General features: G+C 34.7%; 1 protein-coding gene across 2 annotated transcripts in view; it reads right to left on the bottom strand.

Moving 5' to 3' along the window:
- Nucleotides 1–294: 294 nt before the first annotated feature.
- The window catches only part of LOC109010137, a 66,002-nt gene continuing 46,001 nt past the window's right edge, over nt 295–20,295 (bottom strand). Inside the window, exons 1-3 of one of the 2 annotated variants that reach the window (XM_035692760.1) lie at nt 2,934–3,143; nt 1,012–2,640; nt 295–928 (exon numbers count right to left, since the gene is read on the bottom strand). In XM_035692760.1, the coding sequence (XP_035548653.1) occupies nt 516–928; nt 1,012–2,626 (2,028 nt within the window). In that variant the 5' untranslated portion in view covers nt 2,627–2,640; nt 2,934–3,143 and the 3' untranslated portion in view covers nt 295–515. Of the gene's footprint in view, nt 929–1,011; nt 2,641–2,933; nt 3,144–20,295 lie in introns of those variants that run through there. The other variant, XM_035692764.1, reaches the window with a different exon arrangement.

Below are 20,295 nucleotides of genomic sequence, written 5' to 3'. Positions count from 1 at the left end.
AATCGTGCTTTCATTCGGGTTAGATTTCTTTCTTGAATATTTATGGGATTGCTTATTTTTTAAGATTATTATTTTGAGCTTTGGTCACGTAAAATGAGTAAAGTCACACTTTTTTAGGAACAAAATGTTTCGTATTTAAAAAATATCTGGATGGGAAGTGAAAACAAATTGAAAAATGATTTGTGCAGGCCTAGAACTTGTAAGTCCGGATCCTATGCAGTTTCTTTTAATGGATTCCACCATACATTAAAAAAAATAAAAATAAAAAAGTTAAAATAACTTCACTATTATATAAAGTAATTAACTTCATGAAACTTGCATTTCCTAAACTTATATCTAGAATTAGTAGTTCGGTTTATGTCTTTACATGCTAATGTCCTTTCAATTAGGATATTTGGCTCGAATGGTTCAAACCAGTGCACTTGAAAAGTTCTTTTAGGGTACGTTTTCCTCCAAAATTCATAAGACTTACATCTCGAAAAGAAAACAAAATGACTTTTAAGTAGTTAAATAAATTATATGGAATAAGGAAAGCCATCTAGCCATATTGAAAGACTCTGATCTTCTATCACACGATCGACAAGAGTATCGTCAGTGAATAGACATAAAACTCTCATGTAGTAGTCGTCAACCAGTTCCTCCACATCCTTAAAAGCATCGTGATCTTCACCGCCAAGTTCATCAAGAATGATCGGTTCCAACCCTAATGATTTAAAATCATTATCCCTGCTCATGATCATTGTATTCACTTTTACTGACCAATCTTCATTATCTTCATCATCTTCTGAGTCTTCATTATCTTCTGATCTCCAGATTTGCGGCACTTGATAACGCTTAAAAATTGAAGTACTACAAGGTTGACTCAATATTCGAATTGCATATTTCCTTAATACCGGGGTATGTATTCCACAATAGTCCCACCATATTCCTACACAATCCAGAAAGAGCAAACCAAAATATCATGATTAGAATCTACTGAAAATATCATTAAAAAAAAAATTATTGACTTACGAGGATGGCATGTTTTTAACGTTGTCATGGCTTGAGCTGTGAATAACTTTGGCATTTTCATGCGGTATTGTTGTACTTGCTTGGTAAATGCTTCCTTTTCCTCTGACTCGACCATATTTTCAAACACATAATTTATGCCATCTATCATTTCAACATTTTCCTTAAAATTATCACTACACATATAAGCTGGATTTAAAAAGGCAGCAGCTGCATGTATTGGATGAATAATCTCCTTTCGCATATCACTGAATCTTACCCATATAAGATCATAAAGGAAACAATCATAGTTACGACTTTTGTCAATCCCATCGCTCACCCTTTCTATCATCTCATACAAGTATCCTATACTTGAGTCCTCGCGATTAACCAGGCATTGAGTCTGAAACAGTAAAAACCACACTTCTGCCACTGCTTTCACTCGACTCCAAAACTCTTTACGGCGGATAATGTAATCAATAAATTTTGCACATCTAAGATGTTCCGCTCTCGTCTGCTCATCAAGCAACTTCACCCGATCACTCGACAATGTTATCATATAAAATTGCACAGCTTTCAGTTCATCTTCAACTTCTAAAACTGATTTCAACATAAAAATAATGGATGCATGATCTTCTTTCGGTCTTTTCCTCCCTCTTCTAAATGACACATTGGAATGATGATAAGTGTATGAAAGTATTAATCTCACAAGACCAATTAAAGAATGCAGTTTCGACCGATCTTCCATAATAAAACAGAAAAAGTCAATAACATCAGCAGCACAATGATTCACGCAAATCCAAGGATGGTTCTCAAAAACCATATTCCTAATTGTGGAGATGTTGCTGGCAATGCATATAAGTTGTACAATGTGTCTGGGGCCAAGTAACTCAATTGCCGAAGATAAGGCTTCTTGAATACCTTCTATTGGCACATAATTACATGAATTCAAGCATACCACATCTCCTTGTGAATAAGCAAAGATATCCACACGGTCACCACGATCACTCCAAATGTTGACCATCAAGGTACAACCGCGTGCTTGAAATGAATCATTTTTCATAAAATTCTTAACATATTCTTTAGCTTTCATTTCCACATCTGGCAACAACTCCTTCCGAAGAGTAAAAGGACTTGGTGGTTGATAACCGGGTCCATATTCAACAATACTATTCACAAAATCCTTGAAAATGGGAGAGCCAACGACCTCAGGATCAATGTCATTTAAGAAGAACAACTTAGCCAATTGTTCGTTACATGCATTTGGGGCACGTGATGACGAAGCTGGCCGAGTTGAAAGATTATCAGTACCCTCTCTAACGTTATTGCTATCGTTTTCCGTATATAGATTTGGGCCACGAGACGGTACTAAAAGAATTGAGTGATTTTCATCCTCCACCAGTGATGATTTATGAGCTTTCTTATTGGGAGTACTGTCGAGTACTACTTTTCTCACTTCCAACTGAATATGACGTGGCACTTTTTCACAAACTTTAATATCGTGGCACTTACGTCCAGACAAATGCCATTTCATCCTAGAAATACCTCCCGGAAATTCACGCTCACAAAAATTACAGCAAAAACGACCATTTTTCAAATCCTTTGCATACTTCCAAAATGGGTCTTTTGGTCGAACCATGTTTAATTTTTATCCTATAGTAAAGAGTCACATAAAGTTAATATAAGTGATCTGATGGAGGTGTACTACTCAATTGATTCAAATTAACAAGAAAATTAAGCATAAAAGGAAATCAATGATCATGAGTAAGATAGATAGAGAACAAATCATCTGATCATCACATATCTTCATGGCCGCAAACGGTACTTGAGAAAAGAAAACATAAGAATTATAATCATCATATATATATATAAATTCTTAGTTAGAGAGAGAGAGAGAGAGAGAGAGGGAGAGAGAGAGAGAGAGAGAGAGAGAGAGGGTACCGTACCAAGCTAATGGAAATCTACGTTGCCTTGTGAAATTCTCTCGCGCCCCGCAGAAATTAATGGAAGTGGTGAAGCTGTGGAAGCAGATGATCTAAGGTCTTCTCTCCTCTTGATGCCAAGACTCTCCGAATTCCAAATCTGCCTCAAAAATCAACCTTTGCTAGTCTTTCTAACAATGGGCACCCTGAAGTCAAGTCCACACCCACCCACTTTGATTCCTGTCCCACTATTTTTTGTTGTTTACTCTCTCTCTCTCTCTCTCTCTCTAAGAATTTATATATATTTGTGATGACGATAAATCTAATGTTTTCTAGAGATTTATGAAAAATACTAAAATATTCATTATACAAAAATGCATTTTTGGAGTACTTCCTTGGGTGGGAATGATGCCTCTCTTAAATCCCTCTCATACTCTCTATCGAGCTATATATATTACTCTGTTTTACCTATCAAAAACTGTATTGCTGTATTTAAAAAAATAAAAATAAAAATGAATTTAATTTATCAATATTTACTTTTCTAATTTGAATTTCAAATCTCACATTTTAAAATTTTTATCATTTTTACCTTCAAATTTTATGAAATGAATCTTACAATATGGAAAATACTAATTAGCCCCTTGAATTTGCCATTGGGTTTGATGGCCGCCGGTGCATTTTTTGTTTTCAAATATTTAAAAATTCTGCGACGTGTAGCAATATTATCCCTACAATATTTCTCAGCCTCGAATGCCAAGGGGATATTTTCACAGGTAGTGATAGGATTACTCTGCGACGTGTATTTCAAGTTTGATAAACATGACCCAAAGAAAGGAAAATTTGATAAAATTGTTGGATCTCGCAAACAAATAATTGGAGTCTTAGCAAAATAAGAGGAGTCGCACAAAAGGAAATGAACTTAAGAAAAATAAGCCCCGCCATTAGGGTTGTAAAAAAAATGGAAATTGGTTGAACCAATCGAATTGGACTGAAGCAATTGGTTCAGTCCGGTCTGGTACCAATTCTTAATAATCGAAATTGGACCAAAACTGGTTTGGTACCATTTTCATATCTTGAACCATATCCTGTGGTGGTCGTCGGCTCCCTCACTAAGCTCCACGCTCGCTCCTAATGCAATTGAACCATCTCCCGCAATCAATGCTCTTCATTACTTAGCAATTATCACAAACAAATAGAAAACTAGAGACTAGTTCCCAGAATTCATTTTTTTTACAGTTTCCACAGACTATCTCTATCGCGATGGACTTGAAGATTCTCATGGCGTTCTTGTTGAGCAAATCAAGCTTAAATATTGCGGACATTTATTGAGAGTAAATTTATTAGGCCCATTATAACATTCTAGACCCAATCCATTGGGTAGCCCTTAGCAAAAGTAAGAAGGAAGAGATGGAGGAAAAGACAAAGAAAATGCTAGTAGACGAAAGCAAGTTAGACATGCAAACGAGAAGGTGAGGTGACATAAAGCTGTCATTCCGCAGCACTCCCAATGGCCAAGATAAAAAAGGATATGAGGGAGATAAAGAGAGGACTTCTGAGCGAATACCACTAGAGGACAAAGATATCATCATATTCAACCTCACAAAGAGAGCTCCAGAGATATTATCTTCACCTAGCAAAGGGGGTCTCCGTCTTCCATTGTACATAGAAAAATGAGAGAACATGAGCAAGTGTAAAATATACCTATTATAGTCAATTTTCCCTTCAAGCGTCCTATAGACGTAGGCCTTGTGCCAAATTACTTAAATCCGTGTATCTCCATTTGTATTCACATTTTCTATATTTCTCTATTTACTGCTATGAATATACATATTGTGGGCTTCCAACCACTTTGTCAAGGCCCAAATCACCTTCATGGGTCGGGGATGACTCTTTTTGCCGTTTTGGTCTATTGGGTGATTTTATGTTTCAACAAATGACGTCATCTGTGGAATCATCTTATTCTCTATGCTGAAAGTGAGAGAATTATGATTTTTTGGCTAGCGAGATCATCTCCAAATGAGTAGGTAAATTTCCTCTCAGATAAATGTTTCCTTTCAAATAAATATTTCTTTTCAAATAAATATTTCCTTTTAGATAAATGTTCTCAACTTTCCATCTCTTATTTTTTAAACTGCTGCAAAAAAGAGAGAATAACATTGATTTTTAATCGACCCCTTGAGAATTGTTGATTTTGATTGTTTGGGGAATAATTTGATGGAAAAAAAAAATGATAACTTGAACCTGCAAAATGAGAATCTTGCACGTTATTTTAGTTGGATTAATTTTTTTTATGGGTATATTAGTTGGATTATTTGAATAGTCATTGTTGGAAGTTTCATTACCGTTTAGCCTAATAACACTATATAAAGAGCTCCAGCCCAACATGAAATCTATTGGGCAGAGCCGGAATACTCTGGACCCAAACCACGTTACCTAAAACACGGCCCAAAGGATCATTTGCCATTGAAAAGCACCACAGGCATAACTATAACGAAACTATAAGAAGCCTGAACAAAGCTACTACATGTTTGGGTATAAGAATTTCTAAAAACACAATAAATTTTCCAAATGTTTTTTCTTATGTTTACTATATAAAAAAAAAATTCAATTCTCTTAAAAAGTGTAAAATTTTTGTTATGAATAATAGGGAGTTGAGATAATAGAGTGAGTTTTGTAGAGCCCATCTAAGATGGGTTTAAATGTTAGACTCAGTTTAAAATTAGACTGAACTGATCTGATTAGTTTAAGTTCCAAACGGGATCTAAGGATTTGGATAGTGAGTTGAGATGAGTTGAGATAAAAATTGAAAGTTGAATAAAATATTATTATAATGATATTTTTTTAATATAATTATTGTTTTAAGATTTGAAAAAGTTAAATTCTTTATTATATTTTGTGTGAAAAATTAGAAAAGTTGTAATGATAAGATAGAATGAGATGAAACACTTTTTGCATCCAAATGGGATAACTTATTCACAATTTATATACCATTTTTAATATAATAATAATTTTTTTATATATATTAAAACCAATCAAATCAAAAGAAAAAATCAAAATAAAATTTAGAATAATATTATTTTATTACCTAATTGTAAGCAAATTGTTACAATTTCTCTTTGAGGAGAGAGAGGTATGATTTTCAAGTCCCCTAAAATATTTAGCTCAAAGTTGAGCGCCAAATGAACCCCGCCAATTGAAATGACGACAACGCCACCACCCCCTCCCCCCTACTCTTCATATCATACCCAAAACTCCCTACTCTACCTTTAATTTTCTGCGTATATTATTATATCCTAACCTTATCATTTCAAGACAAAGCAACAAAATGGTCTGTATGTATTAATCTTTGGGGATTGAAATATAGTAACCTCTTTCGGATTGAAAATCCAATTTATAATGTGGTCTATAAACTACTTAAATTAATATATTATCCCTAAAATTATAGTTTTGAATTACATTTAATGAAAAAAATTATTAAATGTTTCGATTATATAAACGAACATGTAAAATCAATTGAATTGTAAATAAATTTATTGAATTCATTTAGTCAATTTATATTTTATTTACTAATACTTTTATCAGATAATAATGTATATAATTTTTTTAGTATGTAAGTATCACTTATTTCTTTTTTTAAAAAAATGAATAAATCTAACATTCATTAAAAAAAAAAAAAAAGTTTCATTTTAACAATGAAAAATGTTATCAATTTATTTTTTAAATAGATTGTACGAAATATGTAGACTTTAAAATTATTTCTAACATTCCTCGCAATAAATTTTAGGGCCAAAAATGGAAAATCATAAAAGAAATCCAAGAAGCTTATAAAATTAAAATAATAATAATAATAATAATAATAATAATAACACGAAGATTTCATCTTCCAGACCAAGGAAGAACACAACGAGAACGAAACAAAAGATATTGCGCAGCGGGAGAAAGAGATATATGTTGTATCTATACACAAACAAGAATAGAGAGGAACATTCATATATTCTCAGAAATATTGAAAATTTGAGCTCCCGCTTTCTCGGCCTTCCTCGATTTGTGCCCTTAAGGTTTTCCTTCACCCGCTGTTGGATTCGCCACTCTCGAGAGTTTTCTCGATCTGTTTTGTCACTTCCCCAATTTTCTTGGTAAATTTCTCCTGATTTCTCTTTCTCTCTTCTCAATTTGTTTTCCTCTTTTTGTGGAATTCAAACCCTAGGGTTTTTGTGACAAGAGTGTATTTGATTTAAGGTTTCATGCTTATTTGTGTTCAAACGTGTGTTTTTCTTTTCAACCGAAACCCTGCATTTCGGCTCTTTTGATTTATGGGTTGCCTTATCTTTGTGCAATTTTTTGAGAATAAGGTTTTGACTTAGAGCGACTATTCAGTAATCTCAAAAGCGAATTGTAGCATGAGCATCAATAGCCCCGGAGTAAGGGAGAATTAGGGTTTTCAAGATTCCGGCCGAAGTGGATTTGGGGGATTTCCATGGGCGATGGAGGCGTCGTATGCATGCCTTTGCAGCAGCATCATCATATGGAGATTATTATTTTGAGCTTCGTTCACGTAAAATAAGTAAAGTCACACATTTTTAGGAACAAAATGTTTCGTATATAAAAAATATCTAGATGGAAAGGGAAAATAAATTGAAAAATGATTTGTACTGCACAGCTTCTTTTATTGGATTCCACCATAATAATAATAAAAGTTAACTTTTTTTTTTTTTTCGTGTGATCTACTATTTTACAAAAAGGCTACATGTAGGGATGTTCATCCGGGTTCCAACCCGGGAACTTGGGTATACCCGGACCGGAAATCGGGTTTCAAACCCGGGCCGGAACTCAGACCGGATAAGACCCGAGCCGGAATCCGGGTGAATCCGGATTTTTCAAAGCCCGGATTTCTTTTTTTTTTTTTTTTAACAAAGCTTTTTTTTATTATTAATTAGACTTCAAAAAACCAATATCTCTTTCAGTCTTACTTCTTAATACAAGATAAGCCTATAAACAATTAATTAACTTTTTAACTAAATACATGTATAAATAAATAAAAAAAAACAATATTCATCATGTAAAATGCATGCAACATACAAGATGCAATCAATTACATATTACATTGTTTGAACTAATTTGCTAAAATATTACAAAATATATACATTACTTTAATCAAACTCTAATACACAACAAATTGTTTGCAAAAATATCAAAAAATTTCCCAGCAATTAGCTCTTCTTCCAACAATCACAGCATAATGGTTTTGACAAGCTCTATTGACTGAATCAAAAACTTGTATTTGATGTTGTTGCACGCCATATGGGAAATGAGCATTTGTTACAACCTGTACAAACTAGAAGCAATATAATAAGTGAACATAAACCTGAACTAAAGATGATACAATTTCCCATATCAATAATTTTTCATCAATACTAAGACATTCTAAATCGTTGATATTCCTCGAGCATAATGGACCAAAAACGTGCACTTTTACAAAAATATGAATTAGTAGGCGAATGAGAACATACCCAGAAAGAAACTTAAATAGAATATAATTAAACAGAAAATAAAAACTTTTTGAGTTCAAAAACAGGGAGTGGGGATGCTTAAAATGTCAAAAAGAGATAGACCCAGAATAGAAATTCTAAGGGAGGGAACATGAAGACGAGGAATACTACCTCTTCGTAACTCCTATGCATAAGGAGCAGCGATCTTTACAAAGGAAAATTTTGGATCAAGGATGTATCCTATACCTATAAGCAAAGACTTCTATAGTCAGGAAAGAGCAGAGACCTCAAGTTAGTTGTGAGATTTCTTTGCTTGAAAGAAGCATTATAAAGCATTATAAATTAGCCACAATTCTAAACATATTTTTCTTTTGAAAGGCCCAGTTTCAGTGTCAGGAGAGGGGGGGGAAAACCAGAGCAAAAGCTGAATATGGTCGGTACACAACGAAGAAACAGACCTAGTTTTGATTGAAGTGGAAAGCTCCAAATCCAGCTCAAGAAGCCCTAATTTTGTACTTCAAATTGTATTTAAGCTCAGCTTCAGCAAATTTAATAACGTTTTTCCCTCGGAAACAAACAAGAACCAAAAGCTACACATAAGGACTACAGATTAAAGAAACCGAACTGAATTAACTATATGCACAAGGACAAAAAATATAAAATATGCATAACAAATATTTATAAGAAAGAAAAAGAATCCAAAAACATATGGTTCAGTATTTGAACGCCACAGTCAACCGTCAACGTCCCTCAGGTCACGCATGAGTCCATGACAGCCTTTGATGACATCATTAATCGATGGAATGGCATCTCCCCATTTCAACCATGCTATGATTTAGAACTTTTTTTTTTCCCTAATCAGACATCTATTTTGAAATAAATAGGATATAAGTGGATCAATGTATAATAAGAAATCCCACTTAAACCACTATAATATTTAGAAAAAAGTTTTCATTTTTTTAAGAAAAAAAACGATACACCAATTTCTTGATAACTCTCACTTATGACGAAGAAATACCTTATATAAGAGTGAATTTGGTGGTTACATTCATAATTCTAAAACCAAACTCCTAAAAATTATGCGAAAACGATTAAAAACAATAAAATATTTAGAATAAGAATTTATAAAAAAAAAATTAATTAATATCTTAAGTTGGAAATATTTACACGATCCAAATTAAAGAAAAAAAATGATGAATGAATTGTTGAACTCATATTTCTCGAGATCGTATTGTAATATGTGAAGATACATTATATTAAGCACTAGGATAAGCACTATAACATATTAAGACATCCATAATCCCATTCTTATCTCTGATGATAAGGGTTATATGGTTGTACAGTTGGTAATCAAATCCTTGCTTACCTCCCCAATTGCAGCCAAAGTCTGTTGTTGATCTGGTTTCTGACCTAACGAATTATCTAAGAAAAACTGCACAGATCTCCTAACCTAGGAATAGAACAAACAAGCTAAATTCTAAGATGGATCATACCAATTTCTTTGAATAACCTGCACGGTTGGTGCCTGTCAGTTTAAGCCAAGGAGATTAGAAAAACTATCAAAAACCACTATCAGGAACAAAGTTTGGCTTTGTTTTCTTTCAGATTACTCCATTCAAACATTCACATCAAAATAAACCCAAAATCAACGGAGAGAATAAAAATCCAGTTGCAAAAAGTAAGCCAAAAATGAAAAAATAGCAGATCTAGCAAAATAATAGCATATAACATATCCAAATAAATAAATAAAACCCCACGTTTAAAAACAAACCCAAAACAGATTCTAAACCTTTCCCACATGCTTACACATCTAAAACACTATCAAAAAACACAGATTTGAAAGTGTAAAGCATGGGTTTCGGGGATATTTCCCAAAAAAGGAAATACGAACATTCAGTTTGTCAAGAAGAACTAAAACATAGACAATATTTCACAACCCAAATCGAAATAATAGCACCAACATAGAGAGTATGTGAAATGGAGAAAAACTAACCTTGGTTATAGAAGTCGACGACGAAGCGAAAAAGTAGAAGACGACGGCCACGAGTTAGGGTTTCAGCACGAGAGAGAAAGAGAGAGAGAAGAAGACGACAAAGCCAAAAGCGAGAAACTCGAAGAAAACAGAGAGAGAGAGAGAGAGAGAGAGAGAGAGATGGGACAGATGAAAGCTAAACCTAAGAAAGAAGATGAATTGCGAAGATGAACTCGAAGAGAAGACTCGAAGAGAGAGGTGTGTCGGCTGAAAGCTAAACCTAAGAAAGAGATGAACGGGCAACTGGTACTCGACGAAGCCTTTTGTTTTTAGGTATAAATGCGGGTACCGGATTGGAAATTCGGAACCGCTTTAAGTCACCCGCATCTGGACCGTATAGGTCCGGATTTCGGCCCGGATCAAATCCTGGCCGGAACCCAAAACCGGAAAGCGGGTATCCGAGTTTCGGACCGGGCCGGAAAAAAATCGGGCCCGGATGAACAATCTGAACTACATGAAACTTGCATTTCCTAAACTTATATCTAGTATTAGTAGTTCGGTTTATGTCTTTACATGCTAATGCCTTTTCAATTAGGATATTTTGCTCCAATGGTTCAAACCAGTGCACTTGTAAAGTTTTTTTAGGGTACGCTTTCCTCCAAAAGTATAATACTTACATCTCAAAAAAGAAAATAAAATGACTTTTAAGTAGTTAAATAAAACAAGCATGCAGAAGGAAAGTTATCTAGCCATGAAAGCATCCGATCTTCTATCATGCGATCGACAACAGTATCGTAAGTGAATCAATGTAAAACAATCAAGTAGTATACGTCAACCAGTTCCTCCACATTTTTAAAGCATCGTGATCTTCATCACCAAGTTTATCAAGAATGATCGGTTCCAACCCTAATGATTCAGAATAATTATTTCTGCTCATGATCATTGTATTCACTTTTTCTGACCAATCTTCTGATCTCCAATCACCAGTTTCCGGCAGTTGATAATGCTTATAAATTGAAGTACTACAAGGTTGACTCAATATTCGAATTGCATATTTCCTTAATACCGGGATATATATGTATTCCACAAAAGTCCAACCATATTCCTACACAATCCAGAAAGAGCAAACCAAAATATCCTAATTAGAATCTACTGAAAATATTATTAAAAAAAAATTATTGACTTGCAAGGATGGCATGTTTTTCCTTAAAATTGTCACTATACATATAAGTTGGATTTAAAAAGGCAGCAGCTGCATGTATTTCATGAATAATCTTCCTTCACATACTACTGAATATTTCCAACGTAAAATCATGAAGGAAACAATCATGGTTACGACTTTTGTCAATCCCATCTCTCATCCTTTCTATCATCTCATACAAGTATCCTACACTTGAGTCCTTGCGATTAACCAGGCATCGAGTCTGAAACATTATAAACAACACTTGTGCCACTGCTTTCACTCGACTCCAAAACTCTTTATGAAGAATAATGTAATCAATAAATTTTGCACATCTAAGATGTTCCGCTACCTTCTGCTCATCAAGCAACTTCACCCGATCACTCGACAATGTTATCATAGAAAATTGCACGGCTCGCAGTTCATCTTCAACTTCTAAAACTGATTTGAGCATAAAAATAATGGATGCATAATATTCTTTCGGTCTTTTCATCCCTCTGCTAAATGACACATTGGAATAATGATAAGGGTATGAAAGTATTAATCTCACAAGTTTAATTACAGAATCCAGTTTCGGCCAATCCAATATTCTAAAAGGGAAGTCGTCAATAACAACAGCAGCACAATGATTCACGCAAATCCAATGATGGTTCTCAAAAACCATATTCCTAATTGTGGAGAAGTCATTATTTAAATAATGACGATCCTCGTAATCATAGTATATAAGTTGTACGACGCGGTTGGGGTACTCAAGTAACTCAATTGCAAAAGATATGGCTTCTTGAATACCTTGTCTTGACCCATAATTACATTATTTCAAGCATACCACACCTCTTTGCGAATAAGCAAAGATATCCACACGGTTGTTACAGTCTTCATTGAAATCATTATAATCTTCCCAAATGTTGACCATCAAGGTACAAAATGCTTAAAATGAATCATTTATGATGAAATTCTCAACATATTATTTAGCTTTCATTTCCACATCTGGCATCAACTCAATCCCGAGAGTAAAAAGACTTGGTGGTTGATAACCGGGTCCATATTCAACAATACTCTTCACAAAGACTTGGTGTATTGATAAAAATAACAAATCACATAGTGTGTGGTGTAATGATTGATAAGTAGAATTTTTCATATAGAATTATTAATTGTTCGACACAAAACAATGTTAAAGTTTGGAGCATGTTTGGATATTTATAAGTATCTCAAAATTTTATAAATATTAGTGAAATGGTTTAAGTAAAATTTTTTTATTAAATCTTAGAATATGAGAGAAAAAAAAATTGAATAAAAATATTTTTTAAAATAAGTATATTATATTGAAGTTTGTGAAAGTAAATAAATGAATATTATTTTTTAATATTATTTTTATTTTGAAGTTTATAAAAATTGTATTGATTTTTATATTTGATAATATTTAGATGAAAATTTTGAGATTTTGAAATTGAAAATTATTTTTTCTTTTAAGTAATATATGAGAATGAAGTTTAGAAAATTTTCTAAAATTTTAGGAATTCTCATTTGCCAAACAAATAATTGGAGTTAAGCAAAATAAGGGGAGTCACACAATGACACTGAAACTGGCTAGCTCCAAAAGCGCCTAGGGCAGCTTTGTCTTGATCTACACCTTGCATGCAAGCCCAGTAGGCCCAGTACTGGTTATTCTAGCTAGTACTTACGTATCTCTCCGATCGATCTAGCTTCGTACGTAGGAAAGTAACCTTACATGTGGTCATTAATTATAGTTGTACAGTCATTTAAAAAATAGAGTAGGATCTATTATTAAAAAATTAATTTCTTTTCACGTGGATCTTATATTTATTTATTTTTTTCAAAATAACTATATGATACTTACACACTCACGACTGTATATATTAGTTCTCTTAATTATATATGGATTACTTTATTACATCACCCAGAACCTGAATTGTTGGGTAAATTTCACAACGTGTGTTGCTAATAAGAATACTAGCCACTTCATTGGCCATTCCAAGAAAACGACCCCATTTAAGTTATGCCTTTTTCCAAATATATAAGAACAAGTCCCAAAACCCTTGAACTCTTTTTCGTTTTCTTATGAGGTTTAGTGCTAATAAAGCAGGAATCATCATAAGAAAATTATCTATTTATAGTCAGTTATTTCTTATAAAAATATTTATTTCTTATTAAAATGAATTTATTTTTATCGTAAATAGTCATTTTTATCATAAATAATCCGTCACAAATGTTTATTTTTCTTATAATAAATATATAAGTACTAGCTACATATATATATATATATATATATTATCTAGGGTAGATTTATGCCCTATAAGATAATATTAATTCATGTCACATTATACAGCCCTCTCTCTCTCTCTCTCTATCTAAAACACTCTCACTTCTCTCTAAACTCCCAAACACTAGATCCGGCTGAAGGGGGTGGGAGCTTCGGCTCCTTCCCAAGCTCCCACCCCTCTCCCTCCTTCCTTCCCCCCCTCCATTCTCCTCTGTCTGTTTTTCTTTTCCTGTGTAGTATTTTGGTTTTTGTTTTTGTGTTTTTTCAGGTCAAATAAGGGAGGATCGTTGTTTGAGACTTTCCGACGGCCATTAGCTAACACGCGCCCCACCTGGATGCTGCCCAGCCGTCGATCTTCACATCCACTAAACATGGCACCAACCGGAGTGGAGAGCAGCCCACACGCGTGGGGGGAAGTTTCAGAGCTCGTCGGTGTGTGGCCATCACGTGCCACCGAGGAGCCTTCTGCCGACGCAACACTCGGCTTTTCTAGGACCTCTGACTCTGGGACTTCAAAGATCGACCGTTGACTTTCCTTTCAGACCATTGACGCCGTTTTGTGTTCTATCCCTCTATTTTTCTTAGTGTTTTTGTTCCTTTTCTTCTTTTTTGACCCAAGTGAGGTGTTGAGCCACTAGATCGAACGCAATCTAAGACAAGAGCTAGTCGAGAGTGGCGGGCGATGCTATGGCGTATGGTCATACTGCCGGCTTACGCAGTGGAGGCTGATGTCCACGCGAGAGCTGGGTGTTCGTGCCGCCTAGGCTTGTGAAGCCAATGCTTGTAATGGGCGTGCCGTCTAGGCTCATACCGGTGCTTGTGGCTCTTTGGTTCTGTTGTTTTTGTTGTGTTTTGTATTGTAGTTTTTGTTGTTTAGTTTTTAATAAAGAATAAATAGGCTATTGGACTTGGTGTCCATACCAAGTCCAACAGCAGTAGTGTCTCGTACTCCTCCTCCTAGGGAGGATAAAAGGGGCTATTCAATTATGTTTTTACAGAGCGCTTTCTTTGTTATGAGAAAGTTATTGAGAAATTAAGACAATGTCTACCACAATGTGTGCGGGGATGCCCCAGAGCATATGCGTAATTTGACTTATAGTTTAGATTTTTCCTGTATTGATAAGTCACAGTTATAATTTCAGTTCATCGAATGAAATGAAATTTGTTTCCATAAAAAAATAAAAAATAAAAATTCCTGTCACATTATGAAAACAACATGTGCCACGTGAAGCGTACGTGCACATGCACTACTGACGTAAAGTGTTTTTCCTATTTGATTTTAGACATAAAATGGGCTAAGCATAGTGATTTCCACCCATTCGAATGAATTGGGATAAAAACAAAAATTCATACTAATGTTTATATGCCTTTTTCATTGAAGATATAACTGGAGAGAAATAGCTAGAAAGTAATTGTTTGGGACTAAATTGACTGGGTCAAATCCTTTGGAAACTTATCACTAAGGGAAGAGATAAAGCCAATAATAGATAAGGCAGGAAAGAGATAAGACAAGGAAGTTGGCTCAGACTCCTAAAAGGAAAAGATATCACAAGTCAAGTTGGATTCTATCACTCTAAGGAAATAACCTCTATATAAGGAGCAGCACCCCCACAAATCGGACGGACTCTGGACAGGTTCTCTATAGGCTCTCCAGGCACTCTCCACCAATTCTCTATAGGGACTCGTTTGAGACTAAATTTAACTATTGTATTGAGTGATATGTGAGGCCATGAGACATTGTAAAATCATCACCTAATATAGTGGATTTTGCCCCCAACAACCCGAGGACGTAGACTTTTATGCCAAATCACATAAATTCATGTGTCTCTCTTTTATTTACTTTTTATTCGCTTATTGATTATTTATGTTATGGATGAACGCGACAAGCACCGTATCGAAACCCAAATCACCAATGTGGGTCGGGGATGACTCTTTCTTCATTTTTGGTTTGTTGTGCAATTTTTGGCATTAACAGTTGGCACCGTCTATGTGATCGACTTTTTCTCTATACCGGAATTGGGAGAAGGATATTCTCCAACTCACATGATCATCTACAAAAGTTCAAATTCCTAGGTTTGTGAAATCGTCTCCAAAAAAAAAATAAACAGATATATTTATATATATATATATATATTTATTATATGCTGCCCGCACACCCCATCACAATGTGAATTCTACACTTACAAGATCGTCATCGAAACATTAGATAAGATCTCCTCAACTTTGTTATTTTTCTTGTTGTTTACATTTTAACACTCCACCAAAAGACTCGCCTTTTCCATAGCCATCACAGTGTTCCTCATCGTCCCCTCATTGCCCAATGCACAGTGTGTTCCTCGCCAGTTGTTCTCCCACACGGTGTTGCTCACCCACAAAGTTCAACATGCCAATTGCTTAACCACGGGGTACTCCTCGCCAGTTACACAATGCATAGAGTGTTCCTCGCTAGTTGCTCTCCCACATGATGTTGCTCACCAAGCTCGCCCACAAAGTTCTGCTCTCCAATTGCCGACCACATGAGGTATTTCTTGTCAGTTGCACACCACGTAGAGGGCCCCTCGCCATACACATTATTTTACATTCCATTCGAATGAATTGTACTTAGCGATAGTCCGAGCAAGATAACCATTGTTTGCAAATCTCAAAATTGTAATTTGTATTACACTTACCTATTTTATTTTTTGTGAGAACTTCTTAGGACATGGTGCAACCAAAAGTCGACTTACACACTCGCAGTGCAAACGAACTGGAGTGAGGGTCAAAAGACCACACGATCCTCTCTAGAGATCACCATCGAATGGGCATGGAGGTCAAAAGATCACACGACCCTCTCCAGAGATCGCCATCGAACGGTTGCTAACCTCAAACTTGTGAGTTGGATTATTTAATCTAACCTATTTGGCTTTTATTTTTATACAAGGAGAGCTCTAGCACTCGCCACAGAGTACGATTGCATTTTATCTCCTACTACAACGAAGTAGTTGAGTTCAGCTTTAACATCAACGCAGTAGAGGCATCCTCCCGCCGCACTTTCCTCGCCAAGGCTACAAGGTCGAGCATCTCTCCCGTTACGCCACTTGACAAGAGTTATGCGGTCGAGGGCATCTCCCGATACACTCCACTCTCCAAGGTTACGCGGTCGAGGGCATCTCCTGCTACACCTATTCGCCAAGGTTATGCGCTACGCCTATCGCCAAGAATTGAGCGGTCGAGCATCTCTTCTGCCTTTCTCCAATCGCTAAGGTTATGCGGTCGAGCATCACTCCCACCACACTTTCTCGCCAAAAAGTAAGCGGTCGAGCATCACTCCCACCACACTTTCTCGCCAAGAAATGAGCGGTCAAGCATCTATCCCGCCTTTCTCTAATCGGTAAGGTTACGCGATCGAGCATTACTTCCGTCACACCTATTCTCCAAGTCTATACAGTCGAGCACCTCTCACATTGCACTCATAGCCAAGAGTTACGCAGTCGAGGGCATCTCCCGCTACACTCACATCTGAGTGTCTCCACTTGCTACAACCGCCGTCAGAGGGTTACCTTCGGGAACGAGCCTCCAAGCTCTATAACCGCCTCGAGCAGGAATCATTCGGGAACGACTCAACGGGCTCAACAACTGCGTAAGATGGATCTAGGGGGTCAATGGGCACCCTGACTACTTAAGCGCGTGTTACTACAAATAAACTCTTACATCCACATCAAAATGGAAAAACACCAACAAAAAATATAGCATGGGGCAAAATCCACTGAGGCCATCAAAAATCCAAAAAGGATCACTGAGCACAGAAATATACGCACTCTACTAACGATAAACATTCACATACAATCACTACACAAACGTTTTTACAAACAAACTTCACAAGGGCTCCCTCGAAGTTCCTTACTACAAATTTTACAAATTCTTCTTGAAGACCACTCATGGAGATCTCGATTGCATAACACTGAAAAACTACGAACCAATTACCAGAATTTCTTTTTCTGCAGGTTACCTCCACCACAGTTGACTTGAAGATTCTCAGGGCCTTCTTAATAAACAAGTTGACCTTAAGAATCGAGGGCATCTGTTAGAGACTAAATTGACTGGGTCAAACCCTCTGGAGACCTATCACTAAGGGAAGAGATAAAGCCAAGAGATAAGACAGGAAGGAGATAAGGCAAAAAAGTTGGCTCAGATTCCTAAAAGAAAAGATATCACAAGTCAAGTTGAACTCTATCACTCCAAGAAAATAACCTCTATATAAGGGGCAGTTCCCCCACAAATCGGACGGACTCTAGACAGGTTCTCTACAAGCTCTCCAGACACTCTCCACCAATTCTCTAGATGGACTCACCTGAAACTAAATTCTCCTATTGTATTGAGTGATATGTGAAGTCATAAGATATTGTAAAATCATCACCTGATATAGTGAATTTTACCCCAACAACCCATAGACGTAGGCTTTTATGCCAAACCACGTAAATTCCTTTATCTCTCTTTTATTTACTTTTATTCGCTTATTTATTATTATGTTATGAATGAACGCGATGATCACCGTATCAAAGCCTAAATCACCAATTTTTGGCATTAACAATAATTATAGAATTAGGCCAGGCTCGTTTGAGAAGTGAGATAAGATGAAAATTTTGTGAATAGTAATGAAATAATTTGCGTTGAGTATTTTTTGGATTTTGAAAAGTGAGAGATAAAAAGTTGAATAAAAAATATTATAAAGTTAAAACATTGGTAGAATATAATTTTATAATATTAGTTTTGTTTGGAGATTTAAAAATGTTGAATTATTTTTTATTTTTTTTGAAAGTTTGGTTCTTTCCATATAATTTTATAATATAAACGGTAGAATTGTTTTTTTTTTATTTCCATTTCCTTCGAAAATTCGACTCGTTCCAGTCGAAATTGTTCTAATGGCAATTTTATAATTTTTTTTTTATGTTAAGATGGCATTTTTATAAATATCAACTCTAAATATCATCCATGTAATTTTAAAATCTAAATGGGATTTATATAATTTAATTTTTTTTGTAACTTTAAATATGTCCCCATATTCTTTCTTTTAAATCTCATTACTTTTGATAATTTCTAGGCTCTTTATTATTATTATTTTTTTATTATTTTTTGTTTTTATGTCTCAATTCAAGTTTGTGTTCTTTTAAATATTATCTTTGGACAACAATATCTCTACTTTTTTTAATGTTTTCAATGTTCATTCATTTTTAAAATCTTCAATTTTTCCTTATATATATACACATATAAATACATATACGATACACACTAGTTATATATACATATATTTATTTTATTAATTATCAATATATATAATATATATAACTAATCTCGAAACTGTACACCGGAATGCATCAGTATCGAAATATTCTGCTCTAATACTTAAACTGGAATTATCACTAAAACGTAAATTAAAACATTACTTTTTAATTAGTATGATTATGTGCACAGACTCACACAAATCAATGTTCTCTTAAGTTTTTGTTCGAATTTTGAGAGTCTCATGTGAGAAATATAGACATATAAAGTGGTTCTACCATATTTATTGCTACTCGAATAAATATTTTAGACAACATTAAATAAGTAATAAATACTGTAAAATCCATATATATTGACTCTTTTTTACTTGAAACGTTGAAGTTCGAACAATAAAGGCACAGTGCTTATATTTAAGAGAGTGCTTATAAAAATTTAAGAGATTATTCATGATGTTCATTTAAAGAGGCCCACTCAGTATCCAATTCTACTTTAAAACGGCCAGACCGATTTGCTTCTGATTTTTCATGAGTTACATAAGCCCCAAATCATATCGAAATCCCCAATTAACATTAAGATCGGCCCAATCCATCATGTGAATGATGGATTAATGTAGAAACGAATTTACTATTCTGTCACTGAAATAATTAATTTGATACTATTATTTAATCATCCCAAGTAATCAGTGCTAAAGAATAGTGGTAAGGATAATGGTGTAACTTTACCGATGGGACCAGTATTTTAGAATTATTACAAGGTAAGCAGTTATCAAGGCAATTATGGTAATTGACCGTTTGACTTTATTTTCTGTCAACGGGATAAGATCAGTAGTCTACCATTTTCTTTGTCAACCAAAACATTGATCTCGAGTCTCGATTTCAAGACTCTCTTTTCATTTTTTGTCGACGGGTAATTAAAGATACCACTTACCTATAACAGTTAATGATTGGTTTCAAAAATTTTCATGATATTTGAAGACTACTTTTGGAAGAGATCGAATTGAAGATTATTAGAATGTATAAGTCTCGTGTATTCTTTTTTTAAAAAATGAGTAAATTTGATATTCATATGAAAAAATTATATTTTTAATAATGAATCACTTTTTTTTTTTTTTTTAAGTGTACGGTATTTACATATCCTGAGAGTATATCCAGCATTGCTCGACATTAAATTGGTGAAACCCAAATATTTTTTTTGTTGGTTTTGGT

This window comes from Juglans regia, chromosome 1, assembly GCF_001411555.2.
Source record: "Juglans regia cultivar Chandler chromosome 1, Walnut 2.0, whole genome shotgun sequence".
NCBI lineage: Eukaryota > Viridiplantae > Streptophyta > Magnoliopsida > Fagales > Juglandaceae > Juglans > Juglans regia.
This window is presented reverse-complemented; position numbering and strand designations above follow the sequence as displayed.